Here is a 22,145-nt window from a genome sequence, read left to right as displayed (position 1 = left end):
ACAGCTAGAATATAACTGGCAGAACTTTCGAAGTTAATCAACAAGCGTAAGAAAGCTGGCATAAGGAACGATAATATGGATAGAATTGAACATGCTGTCAGGAACGAAGGAAGCCTAAAAGCAGTGAAGAAGAAACTAGGAATAGGCAAGAATCATGTATGCGTTAAGAGACAAAGCTGGAAATATCATAATTAATACGGATGAGATAGTTCAAGTGGCTGAGGAGTTCTATAGAGATTTATACAGTACCAGCAACACCCACGACGATACTGTGAGAAAGAATAGTCTAGAGGAACTTGAAATCCCTCAAGTAACGCCGGAAGAAGTAAAGAACGCCTTGGGAGCTATGCAAAGGGGTAAGGCAGCTGGGGAGGATCAGGTAACAGCAGATTTGTTGAAGGATGGTGGGAACATTGTCCTAGAAAGACTGGCCACCCTATATACACAATGCCTCATGACCTCGAACGTACCGGAATCTTGGAAGAACGCTAACATAATCCTAATCCATAAGAAAGGGGACGCCAATGACTTGAAAAATTATAGACCGATCAGCTTACTGTCCGTTGCCTACAAAGTATTTATTAAGGTAATCGCAAACAGAATCAGGAACAGCATAGACTCCTGTCAACCAAAGGACCAGGCAGGATTCCGTAAAGGCTACTCAACAATAGACCATAGTCACGCTATCAATTAGATGATAGAGAAATGTGCGGAATATAACCAACCCTTATATATAGCCTTCATTGATTACTAAAAAGCTTTTGATTTAGTCGGAACCTCAGCAGTCATGGAGGCATTACGGAATCAGGGTGTAGATGAGCCATATGTAAAAATACTGGAAGATATCTATAGCGGCTCCACAGCCACCGTAGTCCTCCACAAAGAAAGCAACAAAATCCCAATAAAGAAAGGGGTCAGACAGGCTGATACGATCTCTCCAGTGCTATTCACAGCATGTTTACAGGAGGTATTCAGAGACCTGGAGTGGGAAGAATTGGGGATAAAAGTTGATGGAGAATACCTTAGCAACTTGCGATTCGCTGATGATATTGCCTTGCTTAGTAACTCAGGAGACCAATTGCAATGCATGCTCACTGGCCTGGAGAGGCAAAGCAGAAAGGTGGGTCTGAAAATGAATCTGCAGAAAACTAAAGTAATGTTTAACAGTCTCGGAAGAGAACAGCAGTTTACGATAGGTAGCGAGGCACTGGAAGTGGTAAGGGAATACATCTACTTAGGGCAGGTAGTGACCACAGATCCGGATCATGAGACTGAAATAACCAGAAGAATAAGAATGGGCTCGGGGGCGTTTGGCAGGCATTCTCAAACCATGAACACTATCCCTCAAAAGAAAAGTGTAAAACAGCTGTGTCTTACCAGTAGTCACGTATGGGGCAGAAACCTGGAGGCTTACAAAAGGGTTCTGCTGAAATTGAGGACGACGCAACGAGCTATGGAAAGAAGAATGATGGGTGTAACTTTAAGGGATAAGAAAAGAGCAGATTAGGTGAGGGAACAAACGCAGGTAAATGACATCTTAGTTGAAATCAAGGAAACGAAATGGGCATGGGCCGGACATTTAATGAGGAGGGAAGATAACCGATGGTCATTGAGGGTTGCAGACTGGATTCCAAGGGAAGGGATGCGTAGCAGGGGGCGGCAGAAAGTTAGGTTGGCGGATGACATTAAGACGTTTGTACGGACAACATGGCCACAATTAGTACATGACCGGGGTAGTTGGAGAAGTATGGGAGAGGCCTTTGCCCTGCAGTGGGCGTAACCAGGCTGATGATGAAGATGATGATGATTATAGTGTACTAGACCCAATGCCATATTCTAGTACGCTCTACCCCCCGTCATCAGAAACCATGAATGCGGTGTTGTCTTCTCGTCTCGTGCCCTCGTCTACGTTTTGTGCTTTTAACGCCAGGCACAAAAACCAGGCTTGCCTGCCTGCCCCGACCCTGGCACACCTGCCACCGGCGCTCTCTCTCTCTCTCTTTGCCTGTTCACTGTGCCCTCGCCCCCAACCACCTGCGATCACGATTGATACTTGTGGCGCCAGCTACATCTGTGAAGCTGAAACTAATCTAGGCAGCTGTCCTACGCAGCAATGTCAAACAGAAAATGGAAAAACGCAGCTCGTGCGACGTTCTTGTTGTGCACAAAGGTGACAAGTGTTCATTGGGCAGTCAGCTCTATGTATAATGAATGTAGTGAGAAAGCGGACAGCGCAGTGGACACACTTGGGATAAGCTTCCAAACCGCCTCAATGAGAAATTCGCTAAATCACACAGACTTATAAATTCATGGAGTAAAGTAAGCTGCAGAAGACATTTTTATACTTTCTGTGGTTTATGCCATCTTCGAAGCACGGCTGATGTGCTTTGCTTTAGTTGATCGATGGGTTTCAACGGCCCAAACTGATACGGAGGTTACGACAGAAGCCGTAGAAGAGGACTCTGGATTCATTCTGACCAGATCTCGTTCTGCAATGTGTAACTCGCCCAGGTTTCCCTGCTAGTGCAACCAAAGCTGCAAAGTACTTTTGCATTTCGCATGCGGCCACTGCTGCCGGGAATGGAAACCGCCAACCATGCACTCAGAGAAAAACGGCACAGCCACTTATTCACGAAGACGGATGGAGAATGAAAAAGAGCATTATAGTCCTTTCGGAAGAAAGGACTATAATGATCTTTCTTCTGACTATTGATCCATCTTCTTTCGGAAGGGAAAATATGCATGAAACTGGGAGCATTTCACAATTTACTTTGTCTCCTCCATACTCACGCTGTGTAAATTATTTCGAATTGTTTGGCTTTAAGTACCAAATAAGCACATGATACATGGAAAAACGAGCGTTGCAAGAGGCTGGGAAATTAGGCAATCAGAATTATTCGGCTTCCTCTCAATTATCACTGTTTTTTGTCGTAGACCTAGGTCCTGGAAGGTTAAGATTACTAACGTCATGGATGTGAGCTTTGGTATGGTCCTGCGGGCCAGAGCTACAGACTGCCTATCGCTGTTTCCTTCCTGACATAGTTCAGCAATTACAAATGTTCGGTTTTGCACAAATAAAGCGGCGTGATAAAGTTTCTAGCACTTCTCAATGAATAAAAAGTGAATAAATGAAATGGATGAATGAATGAATCAAAGACAAAATAAATTTCCGGATTTATTTGATAGTCGCCTAGGTGGCGTCAGCAGACAACGTCAATAAGTTTTTAGAGCGCAGCTTTTTGGCGTCCGTTCCTGCGTTTCGCGTCGCCGTCGTCCCACGACGTAACCAGCTCCGTAGCCGGTGCCAGTGCACTGCTTTAGCTTAGCGGCGCGCACTCCTGGCGCCATCTTTCGCGCACGGCACAAGCCTGCTTTTTTCGCTCCTCCTCCAATGCCACCCCTGTCAGCGGCAATCGGACCACCGGCTCGGTGGCGGCTGATCTCGATGATGTGCTGCTGCCCAAGCCGAAACACATAGCCGCCGCCATTCACCACTGCGTGTCCCCCCCCCCCCCCCGGTCTTCCGTGGCGGCGACCGCGCGGTTGCCGAAGCGCCGGCTCGGCATCATCTCTACCGCGCTCACCAAGGATGTCGTGCACCTCCTGCGACTTGCATTAACCGCCCATCGATCCACACCAATGTTAGTAGTGGGGGACTTTAATGTAGATATAAAGACAAACAGGAATGAATGAATGATGAATTATTATTTCTCTGTTCTTTTCCAATTATGTAAAATCGGAATATTCTCTGGAATGTTCGAAATCAGGTGTTTCGTCGAGGCATGACGTCAGCAGCTGACGGAGCTGTACAGCCAGACGTGAGATATGATGAGCTAGTGTTCAACCATTTCTGAGCATTAAGTTATCACACATTTCCTCCGTGTAATGGCAAGGCTCATGATTGTATTCATACTGCAAACGCAATTACAGAGTACAGAGTTGTCTAGTAGGGGCTACATCAGTTGTGAAAGACAGCATGAAAGCTGCACTGCGACAGCAAGTGAGCTCTAATTGGGATGAGACTTCTGTAGCATAGCGCAGACGTGCTAACAAAGGCGCACGCAAAAGAAAACTTGCCCGTTATAATGTAAAGCTTTCCACTCGCATAATTATATTACTTTCTTATCATCGACCGCACGCGGCCTATCGATCCGGACGATAACAGCTTGCCCGCTCAGACCACTGACGAATGAGGAAACCGTACAGCACTGAAATAGAATCACTTCAATAACCCTGCCCTGAAGGACACGTATACTACGTATAGCAGCTCTGTTGACACCTTGTGGCGCTGTAATTGAACAGTAACGCTCTAGAACCTTTTTTGCGCTACCTGACCCGTCTACAAATAAGAGCTGCCTTTGTAATGATGATGTCGCTGCGGATGCGTTTACGTGGACAGATGAGCGGAATGCAGCTATGCGAGCCTTGGTTAAACATTGTTACAGAAGATGACGCTCCCTACTACGGCTTTATAAAGCGGATTACGCCTTCTATTGTGCGCATAAGACATAATGTCTCCACTTAAGCTACAGCTCACACCGTTGGAGCCCTGATTATGCACATATGGTGTTCTTGAAGCGCTCTGAAATGACCACCAGAGGATATTTCCAGCCCTGCACCTGACAAAGACCGATCAAGTTCCTGTGCACCAGAGCACTGTAGAATGATGAAGTGATGACATGGATAGCTTGCCGCAGAACGCTAGGCTCTCCTTATTTAAAAAGAAAACATCGCAAATACTTAGTGGTTACAGCTTGTGCAAGATCTCTGAAGAACTTCACCAAAAACTGTCAATGCAGTGTTCACAAGGACATCCCTGCGCAGCTCCAAGTACGAAGAGCTCAGCAATACAATGATGAGCTTCGTATTTCTCTCTTTTGTTCCCCACATTATAGGTTGACGTGGCAAAGCTCAAAGCTGTCACAGCGATGATTGATATGAAAAGATGCAGAGCGTGTCCACTGTCCATGTCGTTGAAAGTGCTGGAGACTTGCGCATCTTGCTAGGATCGCTGGAGTTACTAAAAACGTGGTGCTTGGGAAGTATCGTTTGTTATACCCCTTCTGCAGGTCTGTTTAGTGTTCATGAAAACACAGTCATTCCGCAGACCAGCTGCTGGTAGGGTACGTGAGCACACTCATTCACCCGAAACTTGTGACGCCACTGCAGTTTGTTATAGCTAGGACTTGGCAAAGAAAGGATGAGCTTCCTCTGCGCGATTAAACAATAATAATAATAATTAATCTCGTCTAAGGCTCGGAGAGCTCCTTGCCACAGGGGTAGAGAATGTTGAGTTTCCTAATGTCCGTGTCTGTGAGAAAGTTTTCTTGGTAGGCTTTGCCCAGGGTCTCCGGTTGGACTTCCGGCGCCTTGGGCAGCAGCGTTGACCCTGACACAGCAGGTTTTCTAAACGCGTCATGCGGATAGTGCATGACGGACTGGTAGTCGTACGGTTCACCGAGCGTGTCTGCCTCCGTCTCGTTTTTCCGCCAAAAGCTCTCGTTGGAAGCTGCAGGAATTTGAAAACACGGAAAGCATTTAGAACGGCAGCAAAGCCACATAATATGTCACGCCTTGAAGCTGGGCAAGTTGGTGGGAATTAACGCTACTGAAAGTAGGTGTGCAAAGATGGACATGAGTGAAGGAATGATATGGACGGCATAAACAAATCGCTGAGCGTAAAAAAGGGAGTTGTGGGTATACTTTATACATTCACTCTTTGTCACATGGACTAAAGAAAGTAGGGAGGCAATACGAGGCCAAAGTAGTGCTTATAGCTGGCTATAAGCTCGGGCAAATATGTAGCACCATGCATAAAAAAACAGTTAAATTACAAGAAAACACCTGGCAGGTGTTCTCAGAAAGCCCGTATGGCTGTAATCTATAATGTTCCATATAGCAGCGGTCGCGTCTATGTGTGGCAGACAGTATCAATGATATATTAGTTAAAATTAAACCTTGGGTTTTTATGAATCAAAACCATGATCTGATTATGAGGCACGCCATTTTCGACCATCTGAGTTTCTTTAACGTGCATCCTATGCAGGGTACACGGGACTTTTTGCATTTCGCCTCCATCGAAATGCGGCCGCTGCGACCGGGATTTGCTCCACGACCTCGGATTCAGCAGCATAACGACAAAGCCTATACGCAATCATGACAGCTCAGAGAGTAACTGAGCATACATTGATTCATCGCGAGAACACCGCCTTATCTTTCGTTACACTGTCGCGATCCCAACTGTGCTTTTAAATTTGCAGACAGTATACAGTTCTGTTCAGAGACAAGCAAAAATAGCACCTAATGGTTTAGACATGGCATATCATTAGTCAATTTTAGTTGGGCGTTCAGAACAGCTCTACGTACTTTTTTTTCATTATGGGGTTTTACGTGCCAAAACCACTTTCTGATTATGAGGCACGCCGTAGTGGAGGACTCCGGAAATTTCGACCACCTGGGGTTCTTTAACGTGCACCTAAATATAAGCACACGGGTGTTTTCGCATTTCGCCCCCATCGAAATGCGGCCGCCGTGGCCGGGATTCGATCCCGCGACCACGTGCTCAGCAGCCTAACACCATAGCCACTGAGCAACCACGGCGGGTATACGTACTTACAGAGGAAAACCGCAGAGGCGACAGTGCGCATGCGCAGTACGCAGGAGCATGCACGGTCGCTTGCATGCGCCTGCTGCTTTTCAAAAGCTGCGTAGCATCCGCTCTGGGCATTGTGGCCTTTGCGGGATGTGCTCACGTGTCCATGAGAGCGCCTTTTTCGATATTTCTCCGGCCGATGATATGACTCTAGCTTGTGGTTTGACTTCGTGGCAGCTAATATTGGCTACACAGTATCAGAAGGTGGCATATGAAGGTGTTGAGCAGCAGACTACCGGCTCCTGCGTGCAAGTCAGCAATCCCCTTTTCAATGCCTGCGTCCGGAACACTATTGCCGTGTTGTGCAAGCGCTTCGCCACGTACGCATGACATCGAGCACTGCGTGGGTGGTTGCGGATGCCCAACTAAAACTGTCTATTACTAGAGAGTTTTAGATTAGCGTTTGCGACCAAACGTAAGCGCATTACATATGTAAAGAAATAGCATTGCAATCACTGCGCATGCTCCGAACGTTACCAGATTTCTGTGGTTTACGAGCAATGTGATAACATACGTTATTTGACGACCTTAACGTTCGTAATTTAGCAGAATGCGTTGTTGGGCAAGTTGGTTCATTGTATTTGGAAAGATTGTTTGCGCTTTGTAGACGATCACAAGGAAGAAGACAGGACAGGCGCCTTGCGATCGCCTTGTGATTCCTTGTGATCGTCTACAAAGAGCAACCAATCTTTCCTAATACAATGAACCAACTTGCCTAACAACGCATTCTGCTAAACTACATGTCTTCTACATCGGGCTCTTCCTTCAGTTTGCGCCTGTCCTGTCTTCGTCCTTGTGATCGTCTACAAAGCGCAACCAATCTTTCCAAATTTAGCGTTCGTAATCTTTACGGACACTAAGAAATAGCGCTGTCAAACATGGGCCTCAGGCATGGCTCCCGCTTCAGCGTGAATTCCCGGGATGGCTACGCTCTCACTCGCGTTGACCGCCAGTAACTATTGAAAGAAGCTTTCGCTTTCTCTAAACTCCCCTGAAACGTTAATAATGAGCGCATAGCGCGTCCCATTTTTGAGATCATTCGGCGATTCCGGCGCCCGTGGGCTTAATGAGACGCGTCCGTATAGCAACAACAGGATCGTTGCTAATGGATTGTCTTCGTTTCGGTATGTTTGGCACGAGGCAACAGACGGCGCCCTGTTTTATAACGTCTTCCTTAGGTTTGCATACCCGCACGGTAGACTAAATGTCCTGAAAGGACGTGCACCGTAACGTCCTGCAAAGGTGCTTACATTTAATGTCTGTAAGGCGACAAACGCTGTTCTAAAACTGGCTAATAGCGGTATCACGTACGTAACTCAGCCCTGCATTATCTTTCGACAAGTCCACTTGTCGAAACGTTGGCTCCTGCTTTTACCTTGTTCTCGTTTTGCTCACCACGATAAGGAATTGTCATGCCTAAATAGTTATCTTTTGCGAATCCCGGCAGATGTGCAAGATTGATGGGTTGGAGCTGCCTGTTCTTGAGCATGCACAGATAAGTTTCGCGTCTTACTTCTTTTCCACCACTGCGAATCCTTTCAATTTTTGTGTGAAAGCACTGCTAGCCTACTAACCTGGACTTTGCCTCTGTCTGCGTGAAGTCTCTTCATATGCGCGTTTCTTCACGCATGCTTCGCCATGCACAGCCTATTCTTCGCCTTCTTTTCACACATACGGCTGCGTGCGCATGTGTGAAATGAATATTGAAAGTGAACCGGGATCATCGTCGGAAATGTCCAAAGAAGAGATTCGTCGCGCCAAGCGCAGCGAACAATAACGAGCTCGGTAACAGAGGCAGCGGGAGTCTACCGATGAAGACGTGGCCAAGCGATTGCAACACCAGCGGCAAAATTAAGAAGACAATTCATGGCGAAACTGCCGAAGAATGACTGAAGCGAGTGGAGAGCGACAGATTGCACAAGCGTGCCAAGCATGCTGCCGAAACGGATGAACAGTGACAAGCCCGTCTAGCTGCGGACGTTGCATACCACCAACGCAAGATAGAGGAACGTCTCTTTTTGGGATTGGCTGCGACGGTCATCTTCAAGCGGTACTTCATCGACCACCTGTTTAGGTTTGCGCAAACGTAAAGGAAGGAGATTTGCCACTGTGCACGAAGTGAAGACAACTTTTTTTTAATTATTTGCTGAATGGTCACTTCAAAAAATAAGAAAACGCCATAGATTTCATTAACATAAAGGAACATGGGAAAGTGCACCAAAAGCACGACTCAATGTACAAAGAATATTTCTGGATTAACAATACTTTTCGTTTTTCTTTTTTCCCTCAAGTAATCAGAGAATGGAACGCACTTGACCAATTTCACGTAGAGCAGCCAGTACTACAAAAGTTTGTACAGGGAACTGGGAAATGTACACTGTCTGTGCTCCCGCCAAAGTAACGAACTTTTTGTGTGCCGTTAATTTTACAGCGTTTTTTGCTTTTGTTTTAAGTTCTTTTATATAGCGAATACAATGCTTGTGCCTGTGTATTACCTCTACTAAACACGCATTCGTGCAATAATCCCGTTGATGGGATTGACAGTATTCGAAAATAAAATAAAATAAATAAATAAACTTCGCAGGGGCCACTCAACAGCATTAAAGCTTGAGGAGTTAAGTGTTGTTTTGATTAGTTGGAAAAAGATGTTGGACAATTGTACTGACTTCGATGAATCTTTTTTTAAAGGAACTAGGTGCTCTGTTCTTAAATAAAAATGGTCATTTATTTTTGGAGACTATTCGTCTTTTTTTTTTTCGCTACGGTCAGGGGAGGGAAGGGAGCCTCCACTTTCACACAACGACAAAGAACCAAGTAGGAGCACTGTCACGCTCCATGTAATCCGCTTCGTAGCACAGGCTGGACTGCACTCTACGTTCCGCTGCTGGTATATGAGCGCTGTGCGCTCGTGTACTAGCGCTCCTGCCGAGCGGCTCCGTGCAAATTTGTTAGGACACACCGCTTGAACGGAGCGCTCCGTAAACGAGCAGCTAATTAAAATGTGCAACGACGGTGCCATCTAAGCTCGTGGCACCCGCCGTGGTTGCTCAGTGGCTATAGTGTCGGGCTGCTGAGCATGAGGTCGCGGGATCGAATCCCGGCCACGGCGGCCGCATTTCGATGGAGGCGAAATGCGAAACCACCTGTGTACTTAGATTTAGGTGCACGTTAACGAACCCCAGGTGGTCTAAATTTCCGGAGTCCTCCAATACGGCGTGCCTCATAATCAGAAAGTGGTTTTGGCACGTAAAACCCCATAATTTTTAAGCTCGTGGTCTTTAGCGGCGATCGTTGTCCAAGTTTCCAATTCTACAAGCTGTTCAACTTTCTTTCACGGCATTTGTAGCAACCACGTTGACATATTTATTTATTTATTTCATGTACCCTCAGGGTCATTGGCATTGGAGAGGGGAGTGGTTACAGGCATTCAAAACAAGAAAAAATAGGAAATGTTATACAAGGAATAGGAGTATTGCAAAAAAAAAAAGTTAGCAGGTGTGTCTATTCATACAATATTAGCTAAGGCGTTCTCTTAAAGCTTGTAATCTTTGATGGTTGCTGTCAGTGCAGGAAGGTGATTCCACTCTGCTGCTGTACGAGGTATAAATGACTGAAAGAAAGTGTTAATTCTGCAAAATGGGACACCGACCTTGTAGGCATGATCTAATCGCGATGATAACTGATGTGGGGGAGGGAATAATTCGCTACGCAAATGTGGATGATGAAAAATCTCATGGAACAGACAGATACGAAACGCTTTGCGACGTGAGGCTAGGGATGGTAGATTAAGGCTTGATTTCATTGAAGGTATGCTAGCAGTCCTGTTATAGTTGGAAAAAATGAAGCGAACTGAGTTATTTGGGAGCATTTCTAGTGAATGTATTAGGTTTTCATGATGATGGTCCCAGATGCATGCGGCGTATTCTAGTTTCGGACGTATTAACGTGTTGTACAACAGCTGTTTGAGGGGTGAGGGCGCTTTAGAAAAGTTGCGGCGGATGTAACCTAGCATACGATTAGCATTGTCATCCGCCGTGGTTGCTCAGTGGCTATGGTGTTGGGCTGCTGAGCACGAGGTCGCGGGATCGAATCCCGGCCACGGCGGCCGCATTTCGATGGGGGCGAAATGCGAAAACACCCGTGTGCTTAGATTTAGGTGCACGTTAAAGAACCCCAGGTGGTCGAAATTTCCGGAGTCCTCCACTACGGCGTGCCTCATAATCAGAAAGTGGTTTTGGCACGTAAAACCCCAAATATTATATTATTATTATTAGCATTGTTAATTATGTATGTGATATGTAGAGACCAAGTGAGAGTGTAAGTGATATGTACACCAAGGTTCTTGTACGAGCCTACCGATTCTAAGAGGACATGATCTAAGAAATAGGTGGGGATACTGTTGCTAGTTCTGGATACGCGAAGAGATTTACATTTTGTGATGTTAAGTTCCATTAGCCATGCTTTCCACTACAATGAAATAGCGTTCAGGTCAGACTGAAGAGCGGTTACATCGTCATTGCTTGTTATTTCTCGGAAAAACACAATCATCCGCAAATAAATGAATATGAGAGGAAAGGGGAGAAGGCAAATCGTTCATGTAAATTAGAAAAAGAGGCCCGAGGACGGAGCCTTGTGGGACGCCGGAATGGACAGGGTTTGAGTGAGAGTTAAGATTATTAGCTGACAGGTATTGCGAACGGTTATTAAGAAAACACTCAATCCAAGCGAGAAGTTCGGGGTCTATGTTTAATAGTTTGTGAAGTAGCAGTTTGTGACACATTTTATCGAAGGCTTTGGAATAGTCAAGGAAAATGCAATCTGCCATTGAACGAGTATCAAGAATTAGGTTTAGCTTATGTATGAAAGAAGCCAGCTGCGTTTCAAAATAATGTCTTTCGAAAGCCATGCTGTGAACATGAAAAAAAAATGAGTTTGACTCAAGAAAGTTAGCAAGCTATGAATATATGATATGTTGTAATATTTTGAATGGGATACTGGTTAGTGAAATAGGCCGATAATTGAGAGGAGAATGCTTGTCACCTGATTTATAAAGTGGAATCACCTTACCGACTTTCCAATCAAGGGGCAGGTGCCCTGTGTCAAGCGATTGTTGAAAAAGTTTTGCTAGAAAAATAGATGAGTAAACAACATTGCTGTGCAAAAATTTCACGGAAGTTAGGTCATGGCCTGGAGCAGAGTGGAGCCGCAACGGTTTATGCTAAGATATCAATGAGAGAACTCAGCCAACTCACTCTTAATGATGTTGTCCCACACTATGCTGACGTACTCGTCCCTGTCGGGCCGGCTGTGCTCGTGGAAGAAGCCGAGCGCGTGCAAGAACTCGTGCGCCACCTGACCCGATTCCATGCATAGGCTCGGGTCTAGCGCCACCATCTGTTCGCCACCCTGCATGCCCACGAACGAAGCGCAGCGTCCCCTGCATCGGAGCAAAGCGTCATGGACAGACCACGAGAACGTTATTTCACGGCTCAGAAGCAGCGCCTTGCAGACTACCTTCGCGTTTCATGCAGGCAGATAAGGGGCCCCAAAGGGCGCCTTCTCGATAGCAGAAAATTAAATTTTGCGGTTTGACATCCAGAGGCTGTACAGTTGGCTATGAGGAACTCTGCAGCGCAGGTCCTTTGAATAACTCGACGACCTGAGGTTCTTGAACTTGAGCATCCAAAGCATGTGTCGGCATACGAGTGTCTTTGCATTTCGGCCCCATCAGAATGCGGCCGTCGCGGGGGGCATTGCAGCCACGCCCTTGTGCTCAGCAGCACAACGCCACTGCTGCTTATCCACAGTTACGGTTGGTAGCAGAAGGCCTAGCCACTTTCAGTCGTGATGTACTGCAGGAAGAAACGCAACATTAGATGCAGAATAAATTCCTTAAACTACCGCAGATAATACATAGCGATTGTTACCATGCACTTTTTTTTTAAATTTAGTGATAAGTATGCGTTAGAGTTTAATAATTGTGGACTGAATATTGACTGGCAAACTAAGTTTGCTGTTAATGTAAGAGCAATTATAAAAATTTGGAGGACGCTTAAGCTTTGCCTCTAACAGTGGAACGCGATAGCATTCAAAGATCCCTGACGGATCCTCATGCTTCCCGGCAACTGCTGCTTATGTAAGTGTAATGTTTACCAGGAAACGCTGGCGGCCAATGCTATGCACGAAGGCGAGTGGGTGAGCTTTCTGGTAGAAATGCGGCCTCTTGCGTGGGCGGGGATCGCACGGAGGCGAGCGCCCTCTGTATGGTGTTGTTGCAAGAAACCGAGCGCAGCAAATGGTAGAAATGCTTGAAAAGGGGTTTATGCTTGAGTTTTCGCATAACAGAATTATGCTTTACGATATATTCAAATTGCATTCCGACGCTAACATGCCTGTAGGTTGTTTAGGATGTACTTTACGATTTTTCTGACAATCTTACTTTGAGGAGTTCAATTAGTTCAGTAACGCCTCTGGGCCACGCGAAGGCCCTGCGTGGTTGTGGTTCACAATACTTTTTCACTAAACGACGCCCGAAGCAAGATGCTGCTCCCGGATTTTATGCAACACGAGGCCCTTAACGCTATCCCGTTAGAAGTCTTTCAGCTTATCCGTAAACGTATTAAGCCCCATAGAATACTGGATCACTGGAGATATCAACTGCATCATCAACGCTGGTAGCGACATCGCCTGAAATTTTGTCCAACCGCGATGCGTTAGAGATGATTTCGTGTTGCATCGGTGTTTCTGTTGAACAGACAGACAGACAGACAGACAGACAGACAGACAGACAGACAGACAGACAGACAGACAGACAGACAGACAGACAGACAGACACAGACAGACAGACAGACAGACAGACAGACAGACAGACAGACAGACAGACAGACAGACAGACAGACAGACAGACAGACAGACAGACAGAGAACTTTAATTACAAGGTTATTACTAGGTTACTAGGTTATAATTACTGCATTATTATTTTCTTTGCAACGTCCGCATGTTACGGTTAAAAGTGATGACAGCACTTCCCTGTTTTGACTCTTGGAACTATCCGGGAACATCAGCTGAGATGCCAAGTATTCCCGTAGTAAATATTCTATGGGCCACTTTTGACAGACTCGCACCAAATTATTTACTTACGCACGGCAATGGAACGGTATACGTAAGCAAGGTAAGTGAGCTACGCATGGATAGTTCTTCCCACTAAGCCACTCGCTCGCTCGTGCTCAACTTTCTGACAGAGGTGATCTGCCGGCTTGGTATCACGTTTGGCCGCAATAATTCCCGGCTTGTTCTTGCATAAGAAAATATGCGTCGTTTCACCATAACAGTGTCAGACGGCACCACCATAGATACAACTAGTTTTTATTCCCCACAGGACCGAAGACAACGCATATAATTCAAAGCAAAGCAGGACAGTACTGCGTCCAAACATTTCTTCAGGTGAACCATTCCATTTGTCAGTGTGCCGTTTATGCGGGCTTGTTCTGACAGGGTTATCAGTATACATGCTCTCTTTCGTCTATTCACACTGCTAAGGACAGAATGTCGTCAAGAGAGAGGGAGAGGAAGGATCTACCACAGCCAGCCGGAACTACCACAAGTAGTTCCGGCTGGCTACCCTGCAAGGCACCACAGGGTATGGGGATAAAAAGAGAAAGATAGCGGAAGGGGAGAGATAGAGAAAAAGACACGAGCACAAACAAATCATGCATACTATAGAGCGGTGGGCGGCGTTCTTAAAGTCTATTGTGAAGGCCCGTAGACTGCAAGAATCTTAGTAGCGCGAATAAGGCCTTCTATACAGAGTTTCTTTGGCAGCACTGTCCTAGAGCTTTCAGTTCTGATAGTGGACTATTGGTCCAGCACTGTGCACATCACTTGCCTCTCGGCAGTATTATAGCGTGGGCAGACACAGATAATATGTGGAAGTGTCTCATTACAGCTGCTTGTGTGGCACGTGGGGTCAAAATGTATACAATGGTGTGCGTAGTGCTTGGTCATCCGTGAAATCTGTGTTTCATGTAACGTGAACAAAACCCGTCGTAGTTATAAAAAAAGATACATTGCTAGATTGTTTCCACAGATGGTTCCGTCTCTATAGAAAAGCTTCTGTTGTATTAGACGCCACCTTGCCCATGGCGCCGATATAGTGAGTAAATAAAAAAAAAACAAATGTCACTGCATTGGCATTGTTAAGTTGAACTATTCAATGGGGTTTACGCGCCAAAACCACGATCTGATAATGAGGCACGTCATTGTGGGTGATTCCGGAAATTTGGACCACCTGGTGTTCTTTAACGTGCACCTAAACCTAAGTACACGGGTGTTTTCGCATTTCGCCCCCCGTCGAAATGCGACTGCCGTGGCCGGGATTTGATGCCACGACCTCGTGCTTAGCAGCCCAACATCATAGACACTAGGCAACCGCGGCGGGTGCCACGGCGAGTTCCAACTCTGTATCTGCTAAAAAGTATTTTAAGAAGGTGTTCAAATTTTGATTCAGGCTGCTAGCTTACCGTAGTAGAAGTATTATGTACATAGTAGTAAAGACACGCTCGTACAGTTTTCCTGGTTTTTCCACAAACTCGAGAATGTGGTAAACGTTCTTAAGTTCATGGGTTCATGGCCACAGCACCACTCAGCAGTAGAGTGACGTATCCTGTAGAGAAAGCAATGTTTATATGCGAGTTCCAGTTGAAGCCGATGGCTGAATCATTAATGTATCTATGTCACGCGAGAGCTACTGCTCTGTGGAATTTCGCATGTGGGTGAATTTTATGCAGGAATGAATCGCATCGCCGTATAGCCATCAAACCTCTGTTCCACAGAATAACGGTGAGACACTTGTCATAACAGTGCAGATATACAGGTGCTTCTTCTTTGTGTTTTGTTTCATAATATTGACAGGAAGTTTAAAGATGATCTGTGGCATATAGTGCCAATGTACTCACCGAGCTAAATTACTTGATTACTCGAACTTATGTTGCATATGTCCAGCAAGGCCGACCACGCTTTCTCAAACTGGCGGTTGAGGTGCAAATCACTTCATCTTGACCTAGTGCAAGGTTTTTATCCACTACTGTGAATTTTAGGATTCTTCTTGTCTGAAGTTTCAAGCCTGATTAGCTGGCAGGTAACCGCGATTGATGCTGGTAATGTGCGCTGTCTTAGGAAATAGATAAGAAGGTTCTTCTTGCAGTTCTTTTGACATCAAGATTGAAATGTCATAAGGAAACAAGAGACTCCGTCAAAAGGTCGCGGAAACATGATGAGCTACCGCGGCGCGTGTCGGAATTGTTGCGCTATTTCTATACTAGACATGTAGTACATCATGATTTCAGCTATATGACAATGAGCGCGTTCGCTTATAGGCCAGGGCCCAAGAGTATAACACCCTACACGCACCTCCTGTATGCTATAGAGATGAAGTTCTCCTCGTCGCTGTGGCTCTTGAACCTGATGCACGTTGTTTTTTGGATGAGCTGCATGGCGTCCTCAACAACCGCCTTGGCCGCATCATCTGAAAAAAGAAGGAACATTGAAAAATAATGAAAGATTGCTCATTGTTGGTGCCCTTTGTTAGGAGAAGTCTGGGGTACGCGATGATGACGGGGCGTTTCTTCCGACATGCAAATTATCAGCCGCTGAATTTTTCATGCACAGGCCTTTCTCTCCCTCTTTTCATTTCATGATTTCTAGAAGGTGTACCCCTATAAGACAAGTTCAGGGGACACAACCTAGCATATAATTTTGTTATTGTAGTCACATATCAGCGGTATTTTCAGGTTATATTGACTGTGAAGAACGACGCAGTGTCAAAACTATGAGTTACAAAGTTAACTCTTTATTTGACAAACTTGTGCCCAGCAAAACAAGTAACACTCAAGCACAACGACAGCAACGAAAAAAGTCGCCCAACGTCGAAAATCTGATCTACGGGTCTAATCTAGCACTTATACATGTCTCGTCGAAGGTTCCAGCGTAATCGCTGGTGCTGGTGCACGAGGGACTTGTAGAAAGTAATACACGATTCGTACCACGCATGCAATCAGATTACAGAAGCTTCGGTGCCAATAGACAATGGATATAACTACCGACAACATTCGAGAAACTTAGGATACATGCAGACGTGTCCTGCACCGAGCAATTAGGTTTAACATTTGTTAGCCGACAAAAAGCGATCACTGAAGAAAGATAAACAAGTACACGTATGTGCCAATATTAATGTGGGATACTGTGCTATCGACGACTGCGACGACGGCAATGGCTGAGAAATTAAACTACAGATGCATAAAAATGGAAAGTTTCCTGCAGACAGCGTTATGAGGTGACATTAAGGAAGCATAGCATAGATATTCGGACATAAAAATAAGGAAACTGGAACTAATGTAAAAGGAGCCACACAGAGGGAACAACATAACAAATGAAGAGAAGCAAAGTAGATGGGTAGTATCTCGATAAAAGAAGGATGGTGTGCACTAGAAGACCGAGCAGGACAGAAGCCACCCGCTTCCAGTTACTACGTTACTCCCCGAAGGCTCATCATGCTTCCGCAACCTTTTGAAAGAGGCTATTGTCTCCTTATGACACTTCAATCTTGATGTCAGAAGAACTGCAAAAAGACTCTCCTTATCTTCTCCCTTAGACAGAGCCCATTAGCAGGACCAACCGCGGTTACCTGCGAGCTCACCCGACCTGAAACTTCAGCCAAGAGTCCTAGAATTCACAGTAGTGGAGAAAAACCTTGCACTAGGTCCAGATGAAGTGATGTGCACTTCAACCGCCAGTTTGAGAAAGCGTGGTCGGCCTTGCTGGACATATGCAACATAAGTTCGAGTTTTCATGTAATTTAGCTCGAGGAGTAGATTTGCACTATATGCCACACACTATCTTTAAACTTTCTGTCAATACTAAGAAAAAAAACACAAAAAAGAAGCACCTGTATTTCGGCACTGTTATGGCAAGTGTCTCACCGTTAATCTGTGGAACAGAGGTTTGATGGCGATATGGCGATGCGATTCATTCTTGCATGAAATTCACCCACATGCAAAATTCAACAGAGCAGCAGATCTCGCGTGACACAGATACAATAATTATTGATCCATTGGCTTTAACTGGAACTTGCTTATAACAATGGCTTTCTCTACCGGATACGTCACTCTGCTTCTGAGTGGTGCTGTGGCCATGTACTTGAAAACGTTTACCACACTGTTCTCGAGTTTACGGAAAAGCCAAGAAAACTGTACGAGCGTTCCTTTACTACGCACAAAATACTTGTACCACGATAAGCTAGTAGTTCGAAGCAAAATGTGAACACCTTCTTAAAATACTTTTTAGCAGATGCAGGGTTGGGACCTGCCATGGCACCCGCCGCGGTTGCTCAGTGGCTATGGACGTCAGACCCTGGAGTTTTGCAAGACACGTAGCGCCACCTGCCGGTGCGAAAAGAGAGTAATTCAGTAGTGCGAAGCCCGACTCCCTTGTTATGTTGCCTATGCAGCTAGCGACTGCGAAACAACGATTTAACTAGATTTTGGTCCATAAGGCGAGTGTTTTGCGCATTTAACACCCAGACAGAGAGCTATGAATTTCTACTCTAGTCGGACGCGCCGCTGAACTGCCAGAAAACGCTTGCTGGCTCACTCATCAGACTGAAGACGGGAACAACGGCAACCGCAATAGCTCCGCGCGCTACGAAGAAACTCCGCAATCGACGCTACTGTTGTGTTGTAAATTGCCATGAACGTGAAGGACGGAATAACAACGTTCAGCTTTACCGATTTTCATCGCGATCGTATGAAGGGGAAAGGCGATAGCGCTGGATACGGGCCGCTCAACCTGTTGGGCAATCGGATTACTTGCATTCCCCACAACACAGCGGCTCGCATGAGAAAGTGCGACAATTTTGTTCTTCTGTAATTGTGTTGCGTAGCCCTGACGGAGGACCGTGGTAACCAAGCGAAAACTGAAGAATCTGCAGCCGCCACTTCGTTGGTAACAGAAAAAACAACGTTGCGAACCATCCTTCTTATGTGCCATCGATATCTCCGCCTTTTAACAGACGTCCGTCTCCGCTTGACTCAACAAATGGAACGGCGAGATTTGGCAGGTCAGCTTAACCAAACATTTTGGTTCGTTTATGAATTCAAAATCCTGTTCTGGAGCATCGTTGTATCGCGAGCTCATTTCTACTTTCGATATTTCGTATGTCCTGCGCCGATACAACAAGCACGCTTCGCAATGTGCTCAGCCTGCTCGACTGCGTTTTTCAAATGTGAGCAATAAAGTTGCTGTAGGAGCACTGGATGAGTAATTGCGTAATAACGCACTTGTGTAGAGAAAAAAATTTAGCGTTTATTTACATTTATGTGTGCGCGCTTGCTGCTTGAAGCGTCTGCAAAAAGTTCAAATTAGGGTACTGAGCGATGCTGTAGCTCCTGCGAGAAAGAAAGATGCAGCGCGTAGGCACTGTAGGAAGCTTACTTTCGTTATGATCGCATGCTATTTGCTGCCTTGGAAAACGTTTTCTATTTGCTGCCCTGGAAAAGGCTATGAAAGGATTTACTCTCGGTAAATAATTGCGAGACAAAACATTACGATAAAGTACCTAAAAATATAGGAGATACTTAATAAGTCTTGTATTCAGGACATATTCATAACTGCGAGTCGGCCTAGTTGGAACATATTCATATTTATACTTTTTGTGCGCAAACAAACAGGCACGAAGAATAGGGGCGTCGTCGAATAGGGGCAACACAAGCGCTTGTCCTTGTGTTGCCCCTATTCTTCGGCCCTGTTTGTTTGCGCACAAAAAGTATAAATATGGACATATTCAATATGAATCAATTTGAAATGCTTAGATTTTTATGCTGATATGCCTATAGACAAACCTGACGCTACCTGTACCTGCAAGTTGCAGCACGCCGAAATAACAGACTTTATTTTATATTGTATACGTACTTCGCCCTGCTGAACTTCCTTTCCGAAGCGTGGATGGGCGGAAGAAGCTTGCCAGGTTCTTGATTTTTAGGAAACCGTGCCCCAAAACAAACGAAAGAGAAGGGTCCATTGTGGCCTATGCACCTTCGCTTGCGGACCAGCTCCCCTTGCACTACTCAGTTCGCGCCAAGGCTCCGATGGGGGCGCTGGTGACGGGTTTTTTCGCAACGCCGCCTGGGCAGAGTCTGAGGTCTATGGCGTTGGGCTGCTAAGCACAAGGTCGTGAGACTGAATCCAGGAGTTGAACGCCGGCCATGGTGACGGCATTTCGATGGGGGCGAAATGCGAAAACACCCGTGTACTTAGATTTAGGTGCACGTTAAAGAACACCAGGTGGTCCAAATTATTCTGGAGTCGCCTACTACGGCGCTCCTCTAAGTGAAATCGTGGTTCTGGCACGTAAAACCGCATGATTTAATTTGCTCGCCGTGGTGGTGTAGTGGCTTTGGCGTTGCGCTGATAAGGTTGAAGGTGCGAAATCTAATCCCAGCCGCGGCAGTCGCAGTTCAATGGGGGCGAAATGCAATAACGCCCGTGTACCGTGTATTGGTCGCACATTAATGAACCCCAGGTGGTCATAATTAAGCCGGAGGCCCCCACTATGGCGTGCCTCATGATCGTATCTTGGTTTTGGCACGTAAAACCCCATAACTGAATAATTTAATTTAACAACACAGGGTTTGGCCATGGTTTCCGATAAGTAGGGAGGTAGAGCGATAAATGAAGTTATGCTTGCTACTATGAATACACTGTATTCTTGAAGAGACTACTGAATTTGGAACTGCCATCCATGTTAGTACACGGAAGACTTCTGCACCAACGGTTAAAGATTGCCAAGTGCATTCCGCATTTCAGCGGTGGTAGGGATGTAAGTGAAATGTCAATTAAGCTCTCCGTTGGTGCCATCTTTTTCATATTGAATATTGTCTTTATTATCACTTTTCATTTGAAGCACATTTTATTTGTTTATTTTTCTTGGACAACAGATATAGAGTAGCTGAAGTGCGTTCAACCTCTATTTCTTCACAACAAGCGATCCACCACAAAGCAGAACCACCATTACAGCATTTATTTTAGAGGAGAGATATATTTACCCCGTAATGTGGCCGGCCGTACTTGCGAAAACACCTCAAGCTGCTTACCCACTCACAATGATGGCTCAAACTACTCATCTATGGTACTATCCTTTCGAGCAATCTTTTTTATAAGTAAAATCTACGAACTACAATTTCACGCATAGAAGCACTACTCAAAATAATTTAGTACTTTAAATCTCCTTTTATAACGTGAGGATAAGGAAACGTAACTACAGTGCATTACTTCAAAAAATAACTGTTTTCGCGTATGAGTATTGATACACTTATTTTTAGTTTATTTAATTTTTGACAGATGCTATATAGGAGCCCGTTTAGCGCATCTGCATATTGCCACGTGCGTTTATTTCGGCTACACCGTTCACACGTGTTAGCACTTTTCTGTCTATGCGCAGTGATGCGCGCAGCGTCGATGACGCGTCTCGCATATTCCGTGACGCAAGGTATAAATACGGGACCACCACTGGCGCTGGCCGAGTCCGACAAACGCCGTACGCGTGCTTGCTGTTTTAACCATCACCGAGTTGTTCGTTCGCTTGCTTTTGGGCACACGTTCTCCCAATAAACTCTCTAAGTTTGTTGCCAACGTGGTGTTCCACTCTGTCTGCCGGCGTGCCAGCCAGCTCACCGTCACCTACGTGACAATATTTTGGTGGCTATAGCGCACTGCGCCAGTGATCACTTGCCGCATGCTGGGCCGCCGTACTTGGCGGAAGCGTTGATGCAACAATAACGCCAGAAAAGGTCGTGCGAGAGTAACCAGCCCATACAGTGAGTACGAAATACAAAGTACGGCACGTGCACCAAAGCACTGCCATTGTTTCTTTCTGTCTCGTCCTCGTGTGCGCTATACGGAGAAAATCGTGAATCATCAACTCGACCAGGCCTGCACCCTAGCATACAGTATAGTTTCGTGTTCTCTATTACGTCGCCGACTCCAGTGCACATCAACACTTGACTTTCCCTTCTTCTTTTCCTGTTTTCTTTCCCTTACCGCTGTGCAAAGTAGTCAACCAGGTTCAATCCTGGTTGACTTCTCCGACTGTCCTCCGGTGCAGAAGCTAGTGTTGCAGTGAAACAGCTGCGAAGTTTGCACTGCCTAGCTGTGTCGTACAGGCCTTCCAACGAGTGAAAACGAACTAAGCAGCTTCGCCCGCTGTATAGCTAGCCCATCTGAACTTATAGAAATGTCTCGCAGATCGCAGCAAAGGCTTTCTATCAGACCACGCCTCCCTTCCAGCAGCTACATATACGGGAAGGCATGTGTGATGCTGTCACTTACCGAAGTCAATCTCACTCTCATTCTCAATATCAGCCGCATATTTGTAGGACACAACTCCACGAGGCCACGTAAGTGTCCTGTCATGTACAACGGTATAGGTGGTGAATCGCTGCTT

General features: G+C 45.7%; 1 protein-coding gene across 1 annotated transcript in view; it reads right to left on the bottom strand.

Annotated features, from left to right (window-relative positions):
- Positions 1-3,520: 3,520 nt before the first annotated feature.
- Positions 3,521-22,145, bottom strand: part of LOC139053104 (hatching enzyme 1.2-like) — a 154,782-nt gene continuing 136,157 nt past the window's right edge. The window contains exons 3-6 of the mRNA XM_070530260.1: positions 22,031-22,145; positions 16,061-16,175; positions 11,905-12,089; positions 3,521-5,509 (exon numbers count right to left, since the gene is read on the bottom strand). Of these exons, the coding sequence (XP_070386361.1) occupies positions 5,250-5,509; positions 11,905-12,089; positions 16,061-16,175; positions 22,031-22,145 (675 nt within the window). The 3' untranslated portion in view covers positions 3,521-5,249. The remainder of the gene's footprint in view (positions 5,510-11,904; positions 12,090-16,060; positions 16,176-22,030) is intronic.

Source organism: Dermacentor albipictus, unplaced genomic scaffold (genome assembly GCF_038994185.2).
Source record: "Dermacentor albipictus isolate Rhodes 1998 colony unplaced genomic scaffold, USDA_Dalb.pri_finalv2 scaffold_70, whole genome shotgun sequence".
Lineage (NCBI taxonomy): Eukaryota > Metazoa > Arthropoda > Arachnida > Ixodida > Ixodidae > Dermacentor > Dermacentor albipictus.
Note: the sequence above shows the minus strand (reverse complement) of the source record. Positions and strands in the feature narration are given on the sequence as shown.